At 41.4% G+C, this 22,898-nt stretch overlaps 1 protein-coding gene across 1 annotated transcript in view; it reads left to right on the forward strand.

The window, feature by feature from the left end:
- LOC139374963 (FERM domain-containing protein 6-like) overlaps positions 1 to 22,898 on the forward strand; it is a 79,748-nt gene that overhangs the window by 30,128 nt on the left and 26,722 nt on the right. Inside the window, exon 2 of the mRNA XM_071116248.1 lies at positions 17,995 to 18,302. Within this exon, the coding sequence (XP_070972349.1) occupies positions 18,201 to 18,302 (102 nt within the window). The 5' untranslated portion in view covers positions 17,995 to 18,200. The remainder of the gene's footprint in view (positions 1 to 17,994; positions 18,303 to 22,898) is intronic.

The following is a 22,898-nucleotide window of genomic DNA, read 5'->3' on the forward strand; positions in this document are numbered from 1 at the left end:
TGGGGGTGGCCCATCAGGAAGTTCAGGATCCAGTTGCAGAGGGAGGTGTTTAGTCCCAGTGTCCTTAGCTTAGTGATGAGCTTTGAAGGCACTATGGTGTTGAAAGCTGAGCTGTAGTAAAATGAACAGCATTCTCACATAGGTGTCCTTTTGTCCAGGTGTGAAAAGGCAGTGTGGAGTGCAATAGAGATCGCATCATCTGTGGATCGGTTGGGGTGGTATGCAAATTGGAGTGGGTCTAGGGTTTCTGGGATAATGGTGTTGATGTGAGCCATGAGCCGCCTTTCAAAGCACTTCATGGCTACAGACGTGAGTGCTACGGGTCGGTAGTCTTTTAGGCAGGTTACCTTAGTGTTCTTGGGCACAGGGACTATGGTGGTCTGCTTGAAACATGTTGGTATTACAGACTCAGACAGAGGGAGGTTGAAAATGTCAGTGAAGACACTTGCCAGTTGGTCAGCGCAGCTCGGAGTGCACATCCTGGTAATCCGTGTGGCCTTGTGAATGTTGACCTGTTTAAAGGTCTTACTCACATCGGCTACGGAGAGCGTGATCACGCAGTCGTCCTGAACAGCTGATGCTCTCATGCTTGTTTCAGTCCAGTATTGACGCTTTGCCTGTTTGATGGGTTGTCGAGATGTTACCGGGGCATTCACAAGCTTCTCAGCATCCAGGGGACAAGAACAACTTGATTTGAGTGACGTTACCCAGTTGGAAAAATGACACTTTCTTGATGTTGCTGATGTGTGCTTCAAATGAGAAGCTAGAGTAAAAAAGGACACCAAGGTTATTGGCTGTGGGGGAAGCTTTGATGCTGTCATCATCCAGAGAAAGGGAGAAAGTGTTCATCTAAGCACAAGCTCTGTTTTGTTACAATGAAGTCTAAGGAAGATCAACTGCATCAGTCTCTTGAATGCATCTAGACAGTCTGTCAGTTTGGTTGTTACAGTCTGAGTCCCCCTTTGTCCTCACATATATTTCTGTGTCATCAGCATCAAAATGAAAGTTCAGTCCAAATTTTCGGGTTAGTATACTAAGTGGCAGCATGTATATAGAAAACAGGAGTGGTCCCAGGGAAAAACAGCCCTGTGGCAACCCTTGAGTGACTGTGGCAGGGTTGGATTTGTAATAGCCAAGTTTCACCTTCATCTGCTGCCATCAACATGTAATTTATTACTCTTATCTGGACCTGGTTTCCCGGTAGCCATGGAACTTAGGCTTACGAGTGCGTTAGCTAGGGGTTGGAAACAAAATTATTTTCCTATCGTTTGTTCTGAACAGAACCATTTTTTTGTACCGTTCCACTGTTCCGATCAACAAAATAAAGTTCTGAACCGGTTCGAACCCCAAAAAAGTAGCGGTTTATATTGTTCCTTACTGTTTGTTTTTAAACCTCTGAAACCACATTTTAAAAAAACGTTTAGCTCAACATTAAATGACCTCACCAATCAGTGCGGGTAGAGCAGCTTGCTATGGAGCGGGTAAGCAATTTAATCTGCATAGGAAAGTCGTTAAGAGCAAGTTGTATTTTGAAATGAAAGACAAATACTCACACTGTGCTGCCAGTCACAGTGTAGGGCGTGAGATGCAACTGAAATTTTGCGGTTGAGGAGAGTGTGAGAGAGGATGGAGGAAGCTTGCCTTGAAGCTCTGGGCATCTTATGACATGCTTTATCTAAATTATACCAACAGAGGAGCGGCTTCTATGGAGGAACGGTGAATCTTCAAACTTCTGAGTTGGTTTAACGTTGGACCAGAGCAAACAAGAAAACTAACAAGCTTGTGTGTGCAGAGCGGCACTAGAATTAAAAACATCTTACTTTTTTTGTAGTTGAATAAATCCATACTATACTAACTATAGTATCCTTAACAAGCATTGAAAAACAAATCCATTCTTCTCTAATTAAACAGCTCTCCCTAATTTATGAACCATAGTAGGCTACAATAACCTATACTTCAGAGGGAAGGTGCAGATAACCTACACACATGCACACCCACTGGAGAAGATTTCCAGCTGGCATGCAGACAATGGAATAGGTTTATGAATGACAGTGAGAACTTTGCAAAGCAACGCTTTGTTGCGATTTTTGTGGGACTAGAAAAAAATTTCCGGAACGTAATTAAGTGATAATGCCAGAGAAGCCGGTGTTTGGAGGATATATTGGCACCGGTGTTGTTAGCCCCGGGACAAAGGCGAGGGGCGGCAAACCGTGCCAGTATATCCTCCAAACATACTATTCATACTATTTCATCCATCCACAAGATGGACACATATCTAGGGTTGCTATCTAAACCGGCTGGTCGTTCTATCGGTTCGGTTGCTAGAGATGTGACCCAGTCACTCAGTCTTTTTGTTCTGTATCTATTGACGCGACCCAGTTGTTCGTTCTAAATGTTCCATTGCCATAGTGGCTGGCAGACGTTCTTATCCCTTGCTTGCTAGCTAGCCAACTATGGCTGACTTAGTCACATCAACAAGGGCAACCAGAATAACAGCAAAACAGGCGCATTTTCATTTGTTTAAGCTGTTTTCTAGTGACTTATTTATTTGGAAACATCCTTAACAATGAGCTAATGAGAAGTCATTTCGCCTGTCATAGAGAATGTGCTCACGCGCCAGGACACTGTTGGTCAGAGAAGCTAGTCAACAATACAGTGAACACAATCACTTCAAATTGAAGTTAGAAAGACTGCAAACTCGCTGCACTTTTATATATCCATAAAAATTATGCCAGCTGATTCATGATTTCGACTGGCTGAGAAACGCTGCCTGCCTGTCTGTCTCGACTCCCGACAAGTTCCTTACTATGGGACAGCTAGAGGTCAAATTAGAAAATTTAAACAATGTTGCAAACGTCAGAGAGACAGACAGGAAGGTTTATACAAATCTCCGCTGTTGAAAACTAAATGTTAGTCTAAAATAAATGTGAAATAATGTCTAGATTCTTTTTATAGTGGAGATCAAGTTTATAAATTGCCTGGCTGGGCTGATTAGACAGTGAATTGCACAGTCAGATGGAACAGATTTAGCCAGTGGTAACTTGTGGAATAGACACTGGCTGGAATGTGGTCTTAACCAATCAGCATTCAGGATTAAACCCACCCGTTGTATAAAATAACATTATTAACCGGTTCCCATGCTTTTAAAATAACGGTTCTGGAACAGTATCGATCACTTTAGTTTCGGGTTCTGTTCCTCAAATCATTTTGTTATTTTTGATTCTGTTCCCTAAACCAGTTCCTGATGCGGTCAAAAGAAAGGCAACGCTGCTCTCGGGTCAGCTTTCGCAAATACAATTTTACCTTTACATTGTAATTATTTTTACAATACTGACGACGGATCAGCTCCTAGAGAGATATTGCCACGTACAGCTGCAAATATTGAGGCGGCTTATTCTAACGCTTACCCAATAAAAATGGCCTAAATCACAGATTTGGCACATTATTGTGCACACATCATAAAATATATTGAGACAAATTACAGACCGTCGCCTACAAGTAGCAAACTAGAACTCAGTTTGTTGAATATGATTGAAATAGACCTATAGCTTACTGTATTTATATTTTAATGAATTTATCTCTGCTTTAATTTGAAGCATATTTTATACGTTGCTTGTTAGAGTCAATTGGCAAGACATTGGAAACATTGTGTTTGTTTTCAACTTTGTTCTGAAGTTATCAGCGTTCACAGAGAGACGATAAACCATGTAATCTTATGTTTAGCAGAGATCTGTGTATAAAGTGACGCGGGAGGGCAAAAAAAGTATCTAACAACACACTTTGCTGTTCTACGAGTGGTCTGAGGCAGGCGTTAGAATACAAGCGTTTTCAAGTGCAATATTAATAACAATGCTTTTGGAAACGACTCAAAGAATTAACGATGCTCATACGAAGGTTCTAATGATGAACTTAGCCTTAAGATGCCTTCTATTCTGTAGCGTGCACAGATGTCAGACTGGTGGAAGGTAGGGCTGGGTGATATGGCCAAAATCTCATATCCCGATTTATAGGTCATTTCATATCCCAATTATAGGTCATTTCATATCCCGATAACGATACATATTTTCTGTAAATTCAATGAAGAGCGCAAAGTGTCGTCCAAATGACAAAAGGTATTTCCGTAAAGAGTGTGATTTGCAACACAACGAAATAAACGATAGAGCATCATATGAAACGATAGACGTTTTTCTATCGTCACACGATATATATCGTCATATCGCCCAGCCCTAGTGGAAGGGTTCATGCAGATTGTTGTTTGAGAGGTAAATTAAATCATTTCTGTAGCTGTGTTGAGCCCACACGTTCAAGGACCTTTGATAGAAAGGGCAGGTTGGAAATGGGTCTGTAATTGCTTAGGGCAATTAAGGTCGGTGTAATGGAGGCAGTTTTCAGGGAATAAGGCACAGTGCCTGAATTAAGAGAGTCATTTATGATCTTGGTTATAGTTGGTTGGCCTGAGAATGAGGCTGGATTTTATGAGTCCTGAGGGAATAGAGTCCAAGGGGCAGGTAGTTGACAGATGTTGAGGTTGTCAATTTAAAATTTGGTGAAACTGCAGCTGGGAGGCTCTGTATAAAGCAGAGGGGCGGATCCAAAGCAAGGTCTAGATTGTATAGTGCAGTAGATGCCCTTGATTTTGGATTGGAAAAATTGTTAAATTGCTCAACAGAGGGGGTAAAGGAGGATTTATCTGGGGGTTGAGCAAATTTCGATACAACAGAAAATAGCATCCTGGGTTCCTTACGTGCAGTGTTCAGTGCCTCTTTGTAAGCAGTCTGAGGATATGCCAGGGCCTGGGCATGCACCTTTAGGTTTGTTTTCCTCCATCTTCTCTCCAGTTTGCGCCCAGCAGCTTTCATAGAACGTACATACTGTACTTGTTAAACCATGGTGCAGAGTGTTTGAATGAGATCTCCCAGGTTTTTAAAGGGGCAATATTGTTTTATATTGTTTATATTGTTTTATATTGTTCAACTTCCATTTAAAGTGAGATTGAGTAATTGCACATCAGATAATGTTTCTGGGGGTGAAAGATTTCAGATTCCGGAAGGTTATCAGTCTGTTTTTACAAGGTCCTGGTATTGAGATGGAGGCAGTCATGATAATGGCCTTGCGATCAGATAAGCCCTTGCCCTTGAGGTCAGATTGCTGATGCCCAGTTCCCACTCCAGAACAGCATACTAGATCCATAATGTGCACCCGATAATGTTGGAAAATCACAACAGTCCAGTACAGACAAAAAGTAATCTGCAATTTTGCTATGGGAGTAATCAATGTGCATGTTAAAATCCCCCATGAGAAGAATAGAAGTAGATACAGAGCTTAGCTGAGTGAGTAGTTCTGCAAGGTCACTCAAAAAGCAGGAATTTGGTTTAGGAGGGCGATAGACCATAATGAGCATTCAAATGAGACTGGGTTTTCTATTGGTATTCATTACAGCATGCATAGGGTAATCTGCAGTTATTGGTACTTAGTTAGCGAAAGACATGATTATCATCTCTGTATGTGATCACTATCTGCTGGGGTATCTTACATGTACTACTAAAGTTAAAAAGCATTGTATTTATGTAAACATGGGCGAGAGAGTTTCCTTCTACCATATTTTTTGCACCTGTCTCGGCACTATTCCTTTTAAATCTACTTCTTACGGCAAAGCGTCCCGATAGCGGGACACCTGTCGACAACATCTGGTGAAATTGGAGGGCGTGCAATTCAAATAAATAATCGTAATATTAAACATTTATGAACATACAGTATCTTATATCGTTTAAAAGCTCAAATTCTTGTTAATCTAACTGCATTGCCCGATTTACAGGCTTTACAGCGAAAGCATACCATGCGATTGTTTGAGGACAGCGCCCCACATCAATATATTTTTCAACCAGCACAGGCTTCATTAAATCACAAATAGCAATTAAATAAATCCCTTGCTTATGAAGATCTTCCTCTGTTTGCAATCCCAAGGGTCCCAGCTACAACAGGAATGGTTGTTTTGTTAAATAAAATCCTTCTTTAGATCCCAAAAAGTAAGTTTAGTTGGCGCCATCGATTTCAATAATCGACTCGTTCAACATGCAGACAAAGGAGTCCAAAAAGCTAAACTTTGTTCAAACAAGTCAAACTACGTTTTTATTTAATACACAGGTATCCTAAAATGTAAATAAACTATAATATTTCATATGGAAAGAAGTATGTTCAATAAAAAAGTAAAATGAGTAAGCGCACATTCTCTTCCTCGCGTGACAACAGACTCCATATTCTTGCTTGTTTTTGAAGAAACAAGCCTGAAACAATGAACAAAGACGGTTGACATCTAGTGCAAGCCATAGGAATTGCAATCTGGGAGCTGGAATTACATATAACCCATAGCTTTCCATTATAAGAACCAGGGAGCTCAACAACAACAAAAAATCCTGTTGGTTTTTCTTTGGATATTCACCTGCCATATCAATTGTGTTTTTGTCTCATACATTCTTTTTTAACATTTCTACAAACATCAAAGTGTTTTCTATCCAATGCTACTAATTATATGTATATCCTGGCTTCTGGGCCTAAGTAACAGGCAGTTTACTTTGGGCACGTAAGTCAGGCGGAAATGGAGAAAAATAGAGTTCTGAAAATCCCTTTTATAATAAAGCATTCATTCATATCATCACATTTGAGTAGTGGCATAGAGCATAAGAGTAGAGGCACTTACAGAAGTTGCACATTTTTAATAGCCTAGGGTCCGGGAAAATGTGGCCTTTTTATAAATGCATTTCATGCAATTCTACTTTTGGCAGAATATTTTTTAATAACGGCAGGATACTTTGACACTGACAAACTGAGAATCAGAGATCAATAAAAACGACCTTGTCTTGAGTCCATCAATATCCTGGGCCTAGGTGTGTAGGCTACAATATGAGGAGGAAATGATGGTCCTAAATATCCTCTCCAGTTTCACTGACTCACCCAATGATGCACAACTCACCAGCTGGTGATGGCCGATGCGCTCGTACCAAAAGCCTATCTCTCTCTCTCTCTCTCTTTTGTAAAACAATATTTGGTAGTTGATCAAATATTTTGATAGCCTACAGCATAGTCTTCTCTTTTCGGTAGGAGCCATTTGCTTTCCAATGCTGTGTTTCCCCTCGGTTTGTATTGGAAATATTGCGAAAGGCCTGTTTTGTCTGCAGGCAGTTTTTTTCACTGACAGATTTGCCACACGTTCCCGAGTGTTGGCTATTTCTTGTTATTGGGCAACAATCCACTGCTAAAAGAAGCTATTGATCCCCTGTGACTAAATTATAGGCCCTCTCATGATGTAGTAGGCTATCCTGAATGATTTAATTTGTTTCTGAACAGACAGCAGTAATTCTAGAACTTTGGCAAATGTATCAGGGGTGCTGCATTTCCTTCAGAACCCTTCGTGCGGCTATGATTCTATAAGGAAATAAATGATGAAGTGCAATACTGGAGAGATGAGAGTTGCAGGCTCATGTCTATCAGAGCGGAGAGGGAGAGAGATCCTAGAAAGTGAATCTCATTATAGTTATGTGAGATACTGGCGCGCTTCTTACACAGCCACGGCCACGGGTTGTTCTTAAACATAGGTTGCAATGTTGCGCAAACCATAAACCCGTGCCGGCACAACCCAAATCAACTCTCAACTATTAGGCCTGGGCTGAAAATCTAATTTTTTAGGATAATTAGGATAATTAATGAAGAAGCAACTCAAATGAACTAATAGCATAGTAACTAATATAGACAGATGCAGATCACATATACTGCAATCTATTTCATTGTTATATCTATTTGTCTCTCATTCTCAAGTACTCTCTCGCTCTCCTTCTCCCCCTGTTTCAGTGGAGCGCTGCCAGCCAACCAGACCTACTTCAGACTGTATTCAGCTGATTAACCAGAGTGGGCTAGAAGACAGCAGTCAATAAATAGCATAGTCATAAAGTATTTTTCAAATGGCATAATTGCAAATCATTTGTAGACTGAAAATGGACCGCAAGAAGCCCAAACAGATATAATATTTGACTAAAACATAATACTTTCAAACCTTGCTTACATTTGTATATGATCACAGGTCTCTGTATTATGCGTGGAAATACTTGTGAACAGATTTCCCAAATTAAAATCACTTGGAGCTGATTTCATGGTGTTTTTAGCTTCTTTTTTTTAATGTCTAACAATGAAAATTCCCCCAAATGTGTTAATTATTATTATTTTTATTCAGAAAACATGGGGTGCCAAATACAACCACCACAGGTCAAACTCAGTCTACAGGCTGCCAGTTGGGTAACCCTGCCCTATGTAGTGCACTGTTTTTGACCAGGGTCCATAGGGCACTATGTAGGGAATAGTGTGCCATTTGGGACACAAGATCATTTCGACTTCTGCCAGTTGTTTTAAAAAATATATATATATATTTTAAGATAGAAACTAGGAAGGAGTAGGAAGTGGTTTTGGGGGTCCAGAAGCAATTTATAACCTGAGTGCCAGTCTGTTTGTGTCACATCTATTGATGACAGCAATGGAGTTGGCAAAAGCTAAACAGATCTGGGACCAGGCTAGAGATTTCTGTCCAGCCGTACTTTTCCTGTCAGAGATGTCTGTGAGTTAGCATTATGTACTGTATTGCTATAAACCTCTGTTACCATTGACCTACAGTATTTAGTGCATTCGGAAAGTATTCAGACTCCACATTTTGGTATGTTACAGCCTTATTCTAAAATAAATTGTTGAATTTTAATCTAGGTGAAAACAGGGTTGTAGAATTTTTTGCAAATGTATTAAAAATAAAAAACAGATACATTATTTACATAAGTATTCCGACCCTTTGATATGAGACACGAAATTGAGCTGAGGTGCATCCTGTTTCCATTGATCATCCTTGAGACGTTTCTACAACTTGATTGGAGTCCACCTGTGGTAAAATCTATTTATTGGACATGATTTGGAAAGGCACACACCTATCAATATAAGGTCCCACAGTTGACAGTGCATGGAGAAGGTGGAAAGTTTTAAGTTCCTCGGCGTACACATCACGGACAAACTGAAATGGCCCACCCACACAGACAGTATGGTGAAGAAGGCGCAACAGCGCCTCTTCAACCTCAGGAGGCTGAAGAAATTTGGCTTGTCACCTAAAACCCTAACAAACTTTTACAGATGCACAATTGAGAGGATCCTGTCAGGCTGTATCACCGCCTGGTACGCAACTGCACCGCACACAACTGCAAGGCTCTCCAGAGGGTGGTGCGGTCTGCACAACACATCACCGGGGGCAAACTACCTGCCCTCCAGGACACCTACAGCACCCGATGTCACAGGAAGGCCAAAAAGATCATCAAGGACAACAACCACATCCACATCCAACCACAACAACCACATCCATATATTTATATGTATATATTCTTATTCCATTCCTTTACTTAGATTTGTATGTATTAGGTAGTTGTTGTGGAATTGTTAGATTACTTGTTAGATGTTGCTGCACTGTCTGAACTAGAAGCACAAGAATTTCACTACACTCGCAATAACATCTGCTAACCATGTGTATGTGACCAATAAGATTTGATTTGATGTCAGAGCAAAAACCAAGCCATGAGGTTGAAGAAATTGTCCGTAAAGAAACTCAAGACTCGATTGTGTCGAGGCAGAGATCTGGGAAGGGTACCAAAAAATGTCTACAGCATTGAAGGTTCCCAAGAGCACAGTGGCCTCCATCAGTCTTAGATGGGACTAGTCTCTGAATGTCCTCGAGTGGCCCAGCCAGAGCCCGGACTTGAACCCCATCAAACATCTCTGGAGAGACCTGAAAATAGCTGTGCAGCGAGGCTCCCCATCTAACCTGACAGAGCTTAAAAGGATTTGCAGAGAATAATGGGAGAAACTCCCCATATTTTAAGATGTGCCAAGCTTGCAGCGTCATACCAAAGAAGACTAGAGGCAGAGGCTGTAATCGCTGCCAAAATTCTTCAATAAAGTACTGAGTAAAGGGTCTGAATACTTATGTAAATGTGATATTTAAGTTTTTTTATTTTTAATAAATTAGCAAAATGTTCTAAAAACCTGTTTTGCTTTGTCAGTAAATGGAGTATTGTGTGTAGATTGATGAGGGGAAAAAAAACAATTCAATACATTTTAGAATAAGGCTGCAATGTAACAAAATATGTAATATTTTCTGAATGCACTGACGAGGGATAGTAGAAACATGATGTGCATCCATCATTGCCCACATTCTGGTCTGCCTTTCCCGCTAGCTAGCTCCCCCCCAGTGTTCGTTTGCCTTTAGATCCCTAACATTGCTGTTTGAGTCCTAATATACCATTCTCATTCGCGTGGAGCTGTAAGGAATTCTAGCAAGTAGCCTTTGTGTACTGGAGTTGGAGGTATGGAGATGGAGGTGTGTGTGTGTGTGTGTGTGTGTGTGTGTGTGTGTGTGTGTGTGTGTAGGTTACCTGTCCAAAAATGTAATCAATACATCATTTTTGGGTTACCCAAACTCAGTAATGTAATCTGATTACTTTCAGTTACTTTTATGGGTACTTTCCCCTTAAGAGACATTAGAAGAAGACAAAAATGAATATTACGAATTGAACGACGTCTATTACAAGATAAATCAATGTTAGAGTTTACATAGCTGGCCATAAATGGATGTTGCATTTTACTTTATGGGTTGGTTATGTAGGCTTCTTCTAACCCATTGCTTTCTACTACAGATAATGACAAGATTAGGCCAAAACGTCTATCAGATTCAGTCATTCCAATTAATTTAATACCCCTTGATCTGCAAGAATATGACTCGGAAATATGGAAATATAGATTAGCCAAATTGTTTAATCTGAACATAACCACAAAACTAAGGATTTATTAGCCTACTCTGTTTATGAATTCATGAATGATGATTTAGTTGTCATGGGGGACTGATTGGGCTCATTGCTTCAAAACATGGTTGAAACATAAATGCAATGGCATGCTTTGGAGAACTACCAAAAAATGCTATTTGCATGTGAAAAATGTATGCCATATGCTGCATTTCTTATAGGCCTATTGTTTAAGTTTTTGTTGGTGTCACTGATAACTGATATCTCTATGATTTGCAGTTGTTTACAGTAAGTCTATCAAAGGTGGGCGAGTTTGAGCATGTGTCTGTTAGCCCTATGGATATTTTTTTTGGAAGCGGTACAAATTAGATTGAGAAATAAACTCGTAAATAATAACTTGTTTTTGACAGTGTGGAGCACAATACTAGAGACGAGTCTAGATTTTGTATTCCATAGGCTGGGATCCACACTACTATGCAGCTGTTGCAAGAGTGCATTTTTCATTGGCTATCCACTGGTCACATAAACAATGATTGCTAGGAAGCTTAAACTTCAATTCAAGCATTATTTGATAAAAATACTCATATACATTTGTGAACAGCCATCCACAACAACCACAATCCGTAAGGCGCAAATAGCTAAATGAGAGAGCAGCAGTGTAATTCACATCAATGCGTTATGTAGATATCAATAATAAGTTATAACCGGATCGCTCGTAGGCTACACCACTGCTGTCTTCCTTACCTCAAAGCATTTATTCATGTTGGATAATCAGCAGTTGCACCATTGGAAGACATAGCTTGGACTGTAACCTACAAAAGCATATTCCTGCTTTTCTTCCCGCGATCCATCAAACGCATTTGGTGTGTCATCATAGTGGTCTCTGACTTGGTCAGACTCGCTCAGGCAGAACAAACTTCAACTTGCGCCTTTTTTCAATGCTGATTTGAATGTCGTTGAGAACACAAACATCCTTTCTGCATTTAAAAGTAATCCTCGGAGTAATCATAAAGTTTTTCAAAAGTAACTTGTTCCATGCTGAAATTTCACTTACTGTAGCTTCTGCCCAGGCTTTCAACAACATTATCTTTCGTTATAATTCGTCCAGTTGTAGCATTCGATTTTCACGCCATAGCCCCCTATTTGGATTGGCAAATAGGGACTGATACCGTCATATATCAATGTTTTATGGGTACGTAATCACGATACGACAAAGCTTGACATTATTCTCCCACCCTAGTTCCCTTATTACAAAGTGTTGCATCACAATGGCTCATATGATGAACAGTAAAACCTTTCGCTGTACATTTACAGCATTATACTGGCAGCAGAGTTTCAAGCTACAGTATGTAAAAATGTGCTTTACAGCAGGGATGCTGTAAAAGTGTTTACAGTAAGAAAAACTATGCAGTATTATGCAATATAGCATTATACTGTAAATGAGCCTACTGTAATCATTACAGCAATACAGCTATGTTATATAATGACAGTAATGTGCTGGCAACCGCTGTCAGTATAATGCTGTACATTTACAGTAAGCCTATACAGCATGTTACTGTAATCATTTTTACAGTACCAATAATATCACTGTAATCTTTTTACGGTAATTGTAACAAGCGTTTATTCAAGTTAGATAATCTTTGGATGCCGACAGCAGTCGCACCATTGGAAGACATAGCTTGGACTGTAGCCTACAAAAGCCTATTCCTGTTCTTTTCCCGCGATCCATCAAACACATTTGATGTGTCATCATAGGGGTCTCTGACTTGTGGTCAGACTCGCTCAGGCGGAACAAACTTAAACTTGTGACCTCGATGACATGAATGTCATTGAGAAACAGAAAGGTGTCCGATTTTTTTTCACGAACATCCTTTCTGAATTAAAAAGTAATCCTAGAAGTAATCTAGTTCTGACTACAATATTTTTTGCTGATAACGTAACAGATTAAACATAATTTTTTGTGGTAGTCCGTTTCTCTCCAACCGTGTGTGTGTGTGTGTGTGTGTGTGTGTGTGTGTGTGTGTGTGTGTGTGTGTGTGTGTGTGTGAGCCAGGAATCAAAGGCCTCCATTGTTGGAATGAGAAGCAGATGTTAGTGTGGAATTCTCCTGACTGCAGCAGTTTTTTAAACGGCTGTGCTTTGAGTGCTCCCTCGCTTTCTTGCTCTCTCACTCTCTCTCTCTCATTCTCCATCTCATTCTCATTCTATAAATGTATTTAATCTGAAATGTTTCTATTTCTCCAGTCTGGCCTGTTGTGAGTCATTCTCTTTTCCTCTCTCTAATATTTTAGGGGAGATTGGGGTTGAATGGGGCCATTTCTTACATTCAGCATCACTCCGTCAAAGGAAATATAGTATTACTTCTAACAAACATATCTACATATATTTCAGAATGTTGTGTATCCCTGAATATAATCAGAATTCATATAAACATCACAGTTTTGAAATCATAGCTTGTCCAAAAAAAGTGCTCTTTTGACACAACTTACCCCGTAGATGGGGTAAGTTATCCATAGGGGCAGGGTACAAGTTGAGGAGCCTACGCATTTGTGTACTGAATGAAATATTACCACTACCTTTTTAAAACCATGTCTATTTTTAATTCCCAAAGACAATTCAACACAATCACTTGCATCTTAAACACCTTTTAGCAAACTTAACATGTGTAAATATTTGTATGAAGATTCAACAACTGAGACATGAACTGAACAAGTTCCACAGACATGTGACTAACATAAATGTAATAATGTGTTGCTGAACAAAGGGGGGGTCAAAATCAAAAGTAACAGGCAGTATCTGGTGTGGCCACCAGCTGCAGTAAGTACTGCAGTGCATCTCCTCCTCATGGACTACACCCGATTTGCAAGTTCTTGCTGTGAGATGTTACCCCACTCTTCCACCAAGGCACCTGCAAGTTCCCGGATGGCCCTAGCCCTCACCCTCCGATCCAACAGGTCCCAGACGTGCTCAATGGGATTGAAATACGGGCTCTTCGCTGGTCATGGCAGAACACTGACATTCCTGTTTTGCAGGAAATCACGCACGAACGAGCAGTATGGCTGGTGGCATTGTCATGCTGGAGGGTCATGTCAGAATGAGCCTGCAGGAAGGGTACCACATGAGGTAGGAGGATGTCTTCCCTGACAACAAGCTCAGTCTGATGATGCTGTGACACACCGCCCCAGACCATGACGGACCCTCCACCTCCAAATCAATCCCACTCCAGAGTACAGGCCTCAGTGTAACGCTCATTCCTTCGACTATAAATGCGAATCCGACCATCACCTCTGGTGAGACAAAACCATGACTCGTCAATGAAGAGCACTTTTTGCCAGTCCTGTCTGGTTCAGCGACGTTGTTGCCTGTGATGTCTGGTGAGGACCTGCCTTCAGTCCAGCATCTCTTAGCCTATTGAGGACAGTCTGAGCACTGATGGAGGGATTATTGATGGCAGTTGTTGTTGCCATCCTGTACCTGTCCGACAGGTGTGATGTTTGGATGTACCGATCCTGTGCAGGTGTTGTTACATATGGTCTGCCACTGCGAGGATGATCAGCTGTCTGTCCAGTCTCCCTGTTGTTCTGTCTTAGGCTTTTCACGGTACGGACATTGCAATTTATTGCCCTGGCCACATCTGCAGTCCTCATGCCTCCTTGCATTATGCCGAAGGCACTTTCACACAGATGAGCAGGGACCCTGGGCATCTTTCTTTTGGTGTTTTTCAGAGTCAGTAGAAAGGTCTCTTTAGTGTCCTAAGCTTTCATAACTGTGACCATAATTGCCTACCTGTTAGTGTTAGTGTTTTAATGAATTTAGTGTATGGTTTTCTCGAAACAAGGGGTGGCTCAACTTACCCCACTCTCCCATAATGTCTTTCCCACCCCCCATCTCTCACCTCCCCCTGGTTCCAGTCTCTCTCTCTACGTGTTCCAGGGGAGTTTTTGGTCTGGTGCAGCCTCTGTCTTTAGTTCTGGAAAGGTTCACATAGGAGCACCCCACCCCTGTGGTGTTACATTAGATGGGAGGGAGAGACAGAGAGACGTACAGACTCAGAGGCATTCTCGAATTCTCTCTCTCACTTTCTGTCTTTCTTTCTGTTTGTATTTCGAGTGGTTTTTCTGTGTCATGAGACTGCCTGCCTCTGAGGCTAACTTGCCACGTTGACAGAATTTCTCCGTTCCTGCCGCTATCCCGGGCTGAAGGCAGGAAGTGGGTCTATCTCTGTCTGGCGGTTGGACTGCTGTGGACACAGCTTTGGTGTTGCATCACTATTCTACTGGGCTGTGGATGAATAGGGGATGGAAGGCAGCAGTAATGTTATTATCCAGGCCTCTCCCTCACACAAAGCCTTCATACCGGGGATGGACGATCCCCAGCCTGGAAGCCAAGTTGAAGCCATGGAAAAAAGGAGCATATCACTGTGGATCCCAGGCTAGATGGAAGAAGAGAGGGGTATCTGTCAAGAGCTAGAATAGTCTATGGAACATTGATGTCTCGTATAGTAGTCATGATGTCTCACTAGACATGACACTATAGGGTCTAAACCATTTGATGACTACTCTCTCACTGGTGGGGTAAGGTGAACCAAAGGAGTAGGTTGAGCCACCATACACCAAATGAATCCTTTGACCAAATATTTAGGAAGAGGTCATTATTTCATGGAGTCTGTGAAGGAAGAAACCACATGGAAAATTAGGTAAGGAAGTTCAGTAAAAAAAAGAAAAGATTTTCACCAAGTCAAATTAATTTGTGTTAGAGTTTTCATGATGCTTGTATTTAAACCAAAGTAAACCATTTTAAGATTATTTAGACAAATTGCCATCAGTTGGGGTCTCTTTAAGCTTTAAAATTAAGTCCTTAATCTAGCATGGAAGTGCATCCTTGTAGCTGTGTGGGCTAATATAGTCCAAATGTTTGCCTTGGGTAAGTTGAGCCAATGGCCATGGGGCTTGGGGATTCGAACCAGCGAACTTTTGGTTACTGGCCCAACATTTAACTGCTAGGCTACAGCATTGTGTTGAATTGTGTTTGGGAAAATAAAGATATATATGGTTTTAAAAAGATATTTAATTCAGTACAAACATTTGTAGGCAGCTTCACTTACCCCAAGTTGTGCCAAGATGCCACTTTTTTGGGAGACGAGCTATATTTTCAAAACTGTCATTTTTACATGAATTCTGATTATTTCCAGGGATACAAAACATCCTGAAATACATGTAAATGTCTTTGTTAGAAAGAATACTATATTTCCCTTGGCACGGTGATGCTGAATGCAAAAAATGGCTCACCTTGTCCCTCTCTCCCCTCCCCTATCCCTCCTCACCCCGCCCAACACAGGCATCCTCTTTCACCATTTAGCTCAAGTGTGCTGAGCAGTGTTATTACTAATTTGGGAGTGAGGATTATATTCCTGCTTGAAAGTGTAATGGGATATGATTTCAATAGAGAACAAAACAGAGAAACATCTTAAGAGCTAAAATCATTTCTAATGATACAGATACATTTATATACACAGTTGGGCACAAAGAAAAATATTTGATTAAATAAGCCATTGATTTTAGTTAATTTAATTATGTCATGCAATAGAGGCATAATCTTAATCATAAGAGTAGGAAGAGAGAGGCATAATCTTAATCATAAGAGTAGGAAGAGAGAGGCATAATCTTAATCATAAGAGTAGGAAGAGAGAGGCATAATCTTAATCATAAGAGTAGGAAGAGAGGCATAATCTTAATCATAAGAGTAGGAAGAGAAGAGGAAAGACATGATGGATAATCAATCTTATGTTTTAACACTGTTGTTATTCACTCTCTCGCGCACTCGCTCTCAGGAGTTTCTTCCCTCATTGTAAAATGTTATCAATCATCCAACTTTGTTTTGTGTGATTCTAATCTTGCTTTCCCGTCTTGTTGTGATGAGAGCCTGATACAGCAGAGAGCTGTTAGGTGTGTGGTGTTAGGTGTTAGGTGTGCGTGCATGCACATGAAATGGATCACCAAGCACAGTTGTGTTATCGCTGCATCTTTGCGCTGAGAAGGGGAATCAGTTAGTTAGTTACACGCCCATCCCCATCTCACTCCCTCCCAGTCACACAATCAACACCACCACATTCCTTCAGTACCTCTCCAGACAGAAACAGGCAAACAGATGTTCAGATGTTACCCAGAAATCATCCAGGGACTACTATGGCAACATGATGACATTCTCCTGACGTGAGATTGCATATTTTTAAGTCTGTCTTCAGTTGCCTTCAGTTCAATCAATCAAATGTATTTATAAAGCCCTTTTTACATCAGAAGATGTCACAAAGTGCTTATACAGAAACCCAGCCTAAAACCCCAAACAGCAAGCAATTCAGGTGTAGAAGCACAGTGGCTAGGAAAAACTCCCTAGAAAGGCAGGAATCTAGGAAGAAACCTTGAGAGGAACCAGGCTCTGAGGGCTGGCTAGTCTTCTTCTGGCTGTGCCGGGTAGAGAGTACATGGCCATTAAGGCCAGATCGTTCTTCAAGATGTTCAAACATTCACAGATGACCAGCAGGATCAAAAAATAATCACAGTGGTTGTCGAGGGTGCAACAGCTCAGTACCTCAGGAGTAAATGTCAGTTGTCTTTTTATAGCTGAGTATTCAGAGGTCGAGACAGCAGGTGCGGATGAGAGTGAGAGAGAGAGGAGGTCAAACAGCAGATATGGGAAAAGGTAGGACATCCAGTGAACAGGTCAGGGTTCCATAGCCACAGGCAGAACAGTGGGAGGGGGGGGGGGGGGGACCACACAGGACACCAGAGAAGACAGAAGTATTACACCAGATAGGACAAACTGACCCTAGCCCCCAGGCACATAGACTATTGCAGCATAGATACTGAAGACTGAGACGGGGGGACACTGTGGCCCCGTCCAACGATGCCCCCGGACTGGGCCAAACAGGGAGGATATAACCCTACCCACTTTGCCAAAGCACAGCCCCCACACCACTACAGGGATATCAACACACCACCAATGTACTACCCTGAGACGAGGCTGGGTGTAGCCAACGAAGATCACTCCAGTCTGTTGTCTACAGTATTTCCATGCAGCAGCTCTAATATTATGTCCCCTCCTCTGTCTATCTGTCCTCTACAGTGTGTCCATGCAACAGTGCTAATGTGATGTCCCTTCCTCTGTCTGTCCTCTACAGTGTGTGGCCCCGCACTGTGTTCTGGTGCCTCCCATGTCCTGGCCTGCTAAGCCTCGTGTCTCCTCACTGGGCCTGGGCAATAGCTGAACCAGGGCTGCTGCTGGTACTACTGCTGCTGGTACTGGTACCGCTACTTGTACTGGTGGTGGTGGGTGTCCCAACCCGGGGGCCTGGAGGAGCCCTGTCGACCTCCCAGCCACACGAAGATGAACAAACTGACCGGCTTCCACAATAACAAAGCTATGCAGGACCGCCGCTGTGTCTGTGTCTTTCTCCCCAACGACGACACGCTTAACGTCATCGTCAATGTGAGTACTGCGTCTCACATAGCTACCTTAAAATGAATGCTCTAACTGTAAGTTGCTCTGGATAAGAGCATCTGATGAAGGATTCTAATATAAATATACATGTATATAGGATCTCAGTACTATAAGGTGAGACCACTGGTATCAAGAGTGTAGTGGAACTGTTCTCACTAAATTGGGATTATATTTGTGATTAAGACAAAGTGTATTATCCAAAAGCAAGGGTCAGGAATTGCAGTAATTGTTGTATTTTACTTTCAAACTGGCAATTCCATTCATCCTTGTATCACAGTGTATCTTATTTAGGGCTGTCGCTGACCGAAAGTCATCTGTTCTTTCGACAAATCGATTGCTCATAAATATTAAGCGTGTATCTTTCCATATATAGACACACCCTATGTGTTTTAATAAAATAAACTGTATGCATTGCGCTTGTCTGATGCTTAAAGCTTTGATGAAATAAGACAAATGCCTCACCAGAGCGCCAGAGATCAAGATAACCAGAGCATTTTTTTTTTACCTGACCCGGCCATCCTCCTCCCGCTCTCGCTGGCTTTCGCAGATTCTGCCATTACTCTCCTGAAGTTGCTGATAATAGGCTACACGAGGAGTCGGCAACCTTTCTCATGTCGAATGCCAATTTATCTTAACATTTATACCGATCTGCGTGCCAGTTATGGGTTTCATTTGCACATTTTCGTGGAACAGTTTCATTTCATTTATAATAACGTCTTCGTATCTCAAAATCATTGTCATGTGGTTATAATCAAAATATTCTATCCAAATCTAGATGAAAATTATACAAACCTAAAAATGAACTTCTATTGCCATTGCCAACTATGTACAAATATCCTACATAAAGCTAACAAATAAAAACATTGCAGCCAGGAAGTCGAAAATATCCTGATAAAAAAAAATCCCATTGGCTACACATAGCCTGTCTGCAACGAATGTAAAACATTGTATCAACTATTAAGTTGGGTCCAGCCCCAAAGTTAGTGCTAGCGAAAATATTCTAGGCCCTCAGAGTTTAGCCAGTGAGCTCGGGACAGACACAGCTGTGGGCTATTTGCGCAAAGGAAAAAAAAGCAGTGTATGACTTGGGCAGGAGCTCACTGGAGCGAAGTACCTGCACCTCAAATGTTCTACTGCTTGAGCTCCTGTTCTTCTTATAGAATATTAGCTTAAAAGTATTGTGGAGCTCCTGCACCTAAATATAAACAGTACCACCACCCAAAAATGAGTACTGGAACCTATTTCCGTCCAAGTCAGCAGTAATAAGCAGTAATCTGGCCTATTTTATGGCGTTTCCACTGGATCAAAGCATGACATTTTTTGCTTTCACACTGAGTGGTTATAGAAAGGGAGAGAGATGGAAGATTTTTTCAGGTAGCCTATAGGCCTACTTCTGTGTGTGTGCATCCTTACTCAACATTGACTGGAGCGCTCCAAACAAAAGACAATAACTACATTTACAACTTGTAAAAGGAATGAAATTAACCAAAATGTGTTTGTCACAAGTGTGGCATAGGTTGTGCACTCTGCAAACAATGTGTCCACTCAGACATGTCAGGGTTGTGCGCTACTGGTGGAGAAGTCAGGTGCAGGAGAGCAGAGAGTTGTGAATAGGCGCACACTTTATTTATGAAGAGGCATTAAAACAGACAGACGCCACTGCGTCAAAACCTCCAGCCAAAGGTAAAAAGTGCAAGGCGCGAAACAGTCACAAAAATAAGCAAATGTTCAACAATTAAACATCCCTCGTGAAATACCACGGAATTACAGGGGAATACAGGGGAAAAACCTGGCGCGTAACATGAAACATGTAACAAAAACAATTCCACTCAAAGACATGGGGGGGGAATAGAGAATGTGAACTAGGTGTGCAGGGATGAAAAAATGGAGTGGCGATGGCTGGAATGCCGGCACGTCGCCGAACAAGGAGAGGAGCCGACTTCGGCGGAAGTCGTGACAAGACAATGACAACGGAAGGACTGGAATAATAATATTGAATGCATTAATATAATTACCATAACCAAAGGAACAAACATTGTAGATTAGACATTATAGGAATTAACAGTAAATGTAGTACTGGTGATATATGTAATTGGGATTGATATACTAACAATCAAACGCAAACAATTCACACAATGAAGTTAAGAAACAATGAATGTGCACGAATTGGCGGGAGAAAGTGCATTGTGCATCTGGGTGAATGGTCAATCCGACCGCTGCATTGGCCATGCAGCATTTACGGGGATATGCCCTCAGAAGTCAGGACATTCATACTTCACAGAGCAGTGTAGAGCTGTTGTCAAGGAAGTGAATTTGTGTTTATACAGGATGCACTGCCCCCAACTACCGTCAACGATCATGTCAATGCGGAGCTATACAGAGCCCTCCGCATTGTTAAAACATTTGGGAGGCGCATGGTGATCAGAAATACAGTGTAGACATTGTTAATGTTTTAAATGACTATTGTAGCTGGAAATGGCTGATTTTGAATGGAATATCTACAGTGCCTTGCGAAAGTATTCGGCCCCTTGAACTTTGCGACCTTTTGCCACATTTCAGGCTTCAAACATAAAGATATAAAACTGATTTTTTTTGTGAAGAATCAACAACAAGTGGGACACAATCATGAAGTGGAACGACATTTATTGGATATTTCAAACTTTTTTAACAAATTAAAAACTGAAAAATTGGGCGTGCAAAATTATTCAGCCCCCTTAAGTTAATACTTTGTAGCGCCACCTTTTGCTGCGATTACAGCTGTAAGTCGCTTGGGGTATGTCTCTATCAGTTTTGCACATCGAGAGATTTAATTTTTTTCCCATTCCTCCTTGCAAAACAGCTCGAGCTCAGTGAGGTTGGATGGAGAGCATTTGTGAACAGCAGTTTTCAGTTCTTTCCACAGATTCTCGATTGGATTCAGGTCTGGACTTTGACTTGGCCATTCTAACACCTGGATATGGTTATTTTTGAACCATTCCATTGTAGATTTTGCTTTATGTTTTGGATCATTGTCTTGTTGGAAGACAAATCTCCGTCCCAGTCTCAGGTCTTTTGCAGACTCCATCAGGTTTTCTTCCAGAATGGTCCTGTATTTGGCTCCATCCATCTTCCCATCAATTTTAACCATCTTCCCTGTCCCTGCTGAAGAAAAGCAGGCCCAAACCATGATGCTGCCACCACCATGTTTGACAGTGGGGATGGTGTGTTCAGGGTGATGAGCTGTGTTGCTTTTACTCCAAACATAACGTTTTGCATTGTTGCCAAAAAGTTCAATTTTGGTTTCATCTGACCAGAGCACCTTCTTCCACATGTTTGGTGTGTCTCCCAGGTGGCTTGTGGCAAACTTTAACCGACACTTTTTATGGATATCTTTAAGAAATGGCTTTCTTCTTGCCACTCTTCCATAAAGGCCAGATTTGTGCAATATAAGACTGATTGTTCTCCTGTGGACAGAGTCTCCCACCTCAGCTGTAGATCTCTGCAGCTCATCCAGAGTGATCATGGGCCTCTTGGCTGCATCTCTGATCAGTCTTCTCCTTGTATGAGCTGAAAGTTTAGAGGGACGGCCAGGTCTTGGTAGATTTGCAGTGGTCTGATACTCCTTCCATTTCAATATTATCGCTTGCACAGTGCTCCTTGGGATGTTTAAAGCTTGGGAAATATTTTTGTATCCAAATCCGGCTTTAAACTTCTTCACAACAGTATCTCGGACATGCCTGGTGTGTTCCTCGTTCTTCGTGATGCTCTCTGCGCTTTTAACAGACCTCTGAGACTATCACAGTGCAGGTGCATTTATACGGAGACTTGATTACACACAGGTGGATTGTATTTATCATCATTAGTCATTTAGGTCAACATTGGATCATTCAGAGATCCTCACTGAACTTCTGGAGAGAGTTTGCTGCACTGAAAGTAAAGGGGCTGAATAATTTTGCATGTCCAATTTTTCAGTTTTTGATTTGTTAAAAAAGTTTGAAATATCCAATAAATGTTGTTCCACTTCATGATTGTGTCCCACTTGTTGTTGATTCTTCACAAAAAAATACAGTTTTATATCTTTATGTTTGAAGCCTGAAATGTGGCAAAAGGTCGCAAAGTTCAAGGGGGCCGAATACTTTCGCAAGGCACTGTACATAGGCGTACAGAGACCCATTATCAGCAACCATCACTCTTGTGTTCCAATGGCACTTTGTGTTAGCCAATCCAAGTTTATAATTTTAAAAGGCTAATTAACCATTAGAAAACCATTTTGCAATTATGTTAGCACAGCTGAAAACTGTTGTTCTGATTAAAGAAGCAATAAAACTGTCCTTCTTTAGACTAGTTGAGTATCTGGAGCATCAGCAATTTGTGTGTTCGATTACAGGCTCAAAATGGCCAGAAACAAATACCTTTCTTCTGAAACTCGTCAGTCTATACCTGTTCTGAGAAATGAAGGCTATTCCATACGGAAAATTGCCAAGAAACTGAAGATCTCGTACAACGCTGTGTACTACTCCCTTCACAGAACCGCGCAAACTGGCCCTAACCAGAATAGAAAGAGAAGTGGGAGGCCCCGGTGCACAACTGAGCAAGAGGACATAG

The sequence above is a fragment of the Oncorhynchus clarkii genome, chromosome 19, assembly GCF_045791955.1.
Source record: "Oncorhynchus clarkii lewisi isolate Uvic-CL-2024 chromosome 19, UVic_Ocla_1.0, whole genome shotgun sequence".
Lineage (NCBI taxonomy): Eukaryota > Metazoa > Chordata > Actinopteri > Salmoniformes > Salmonidae > Oncorhynchus > Oncorhynchus clarkii.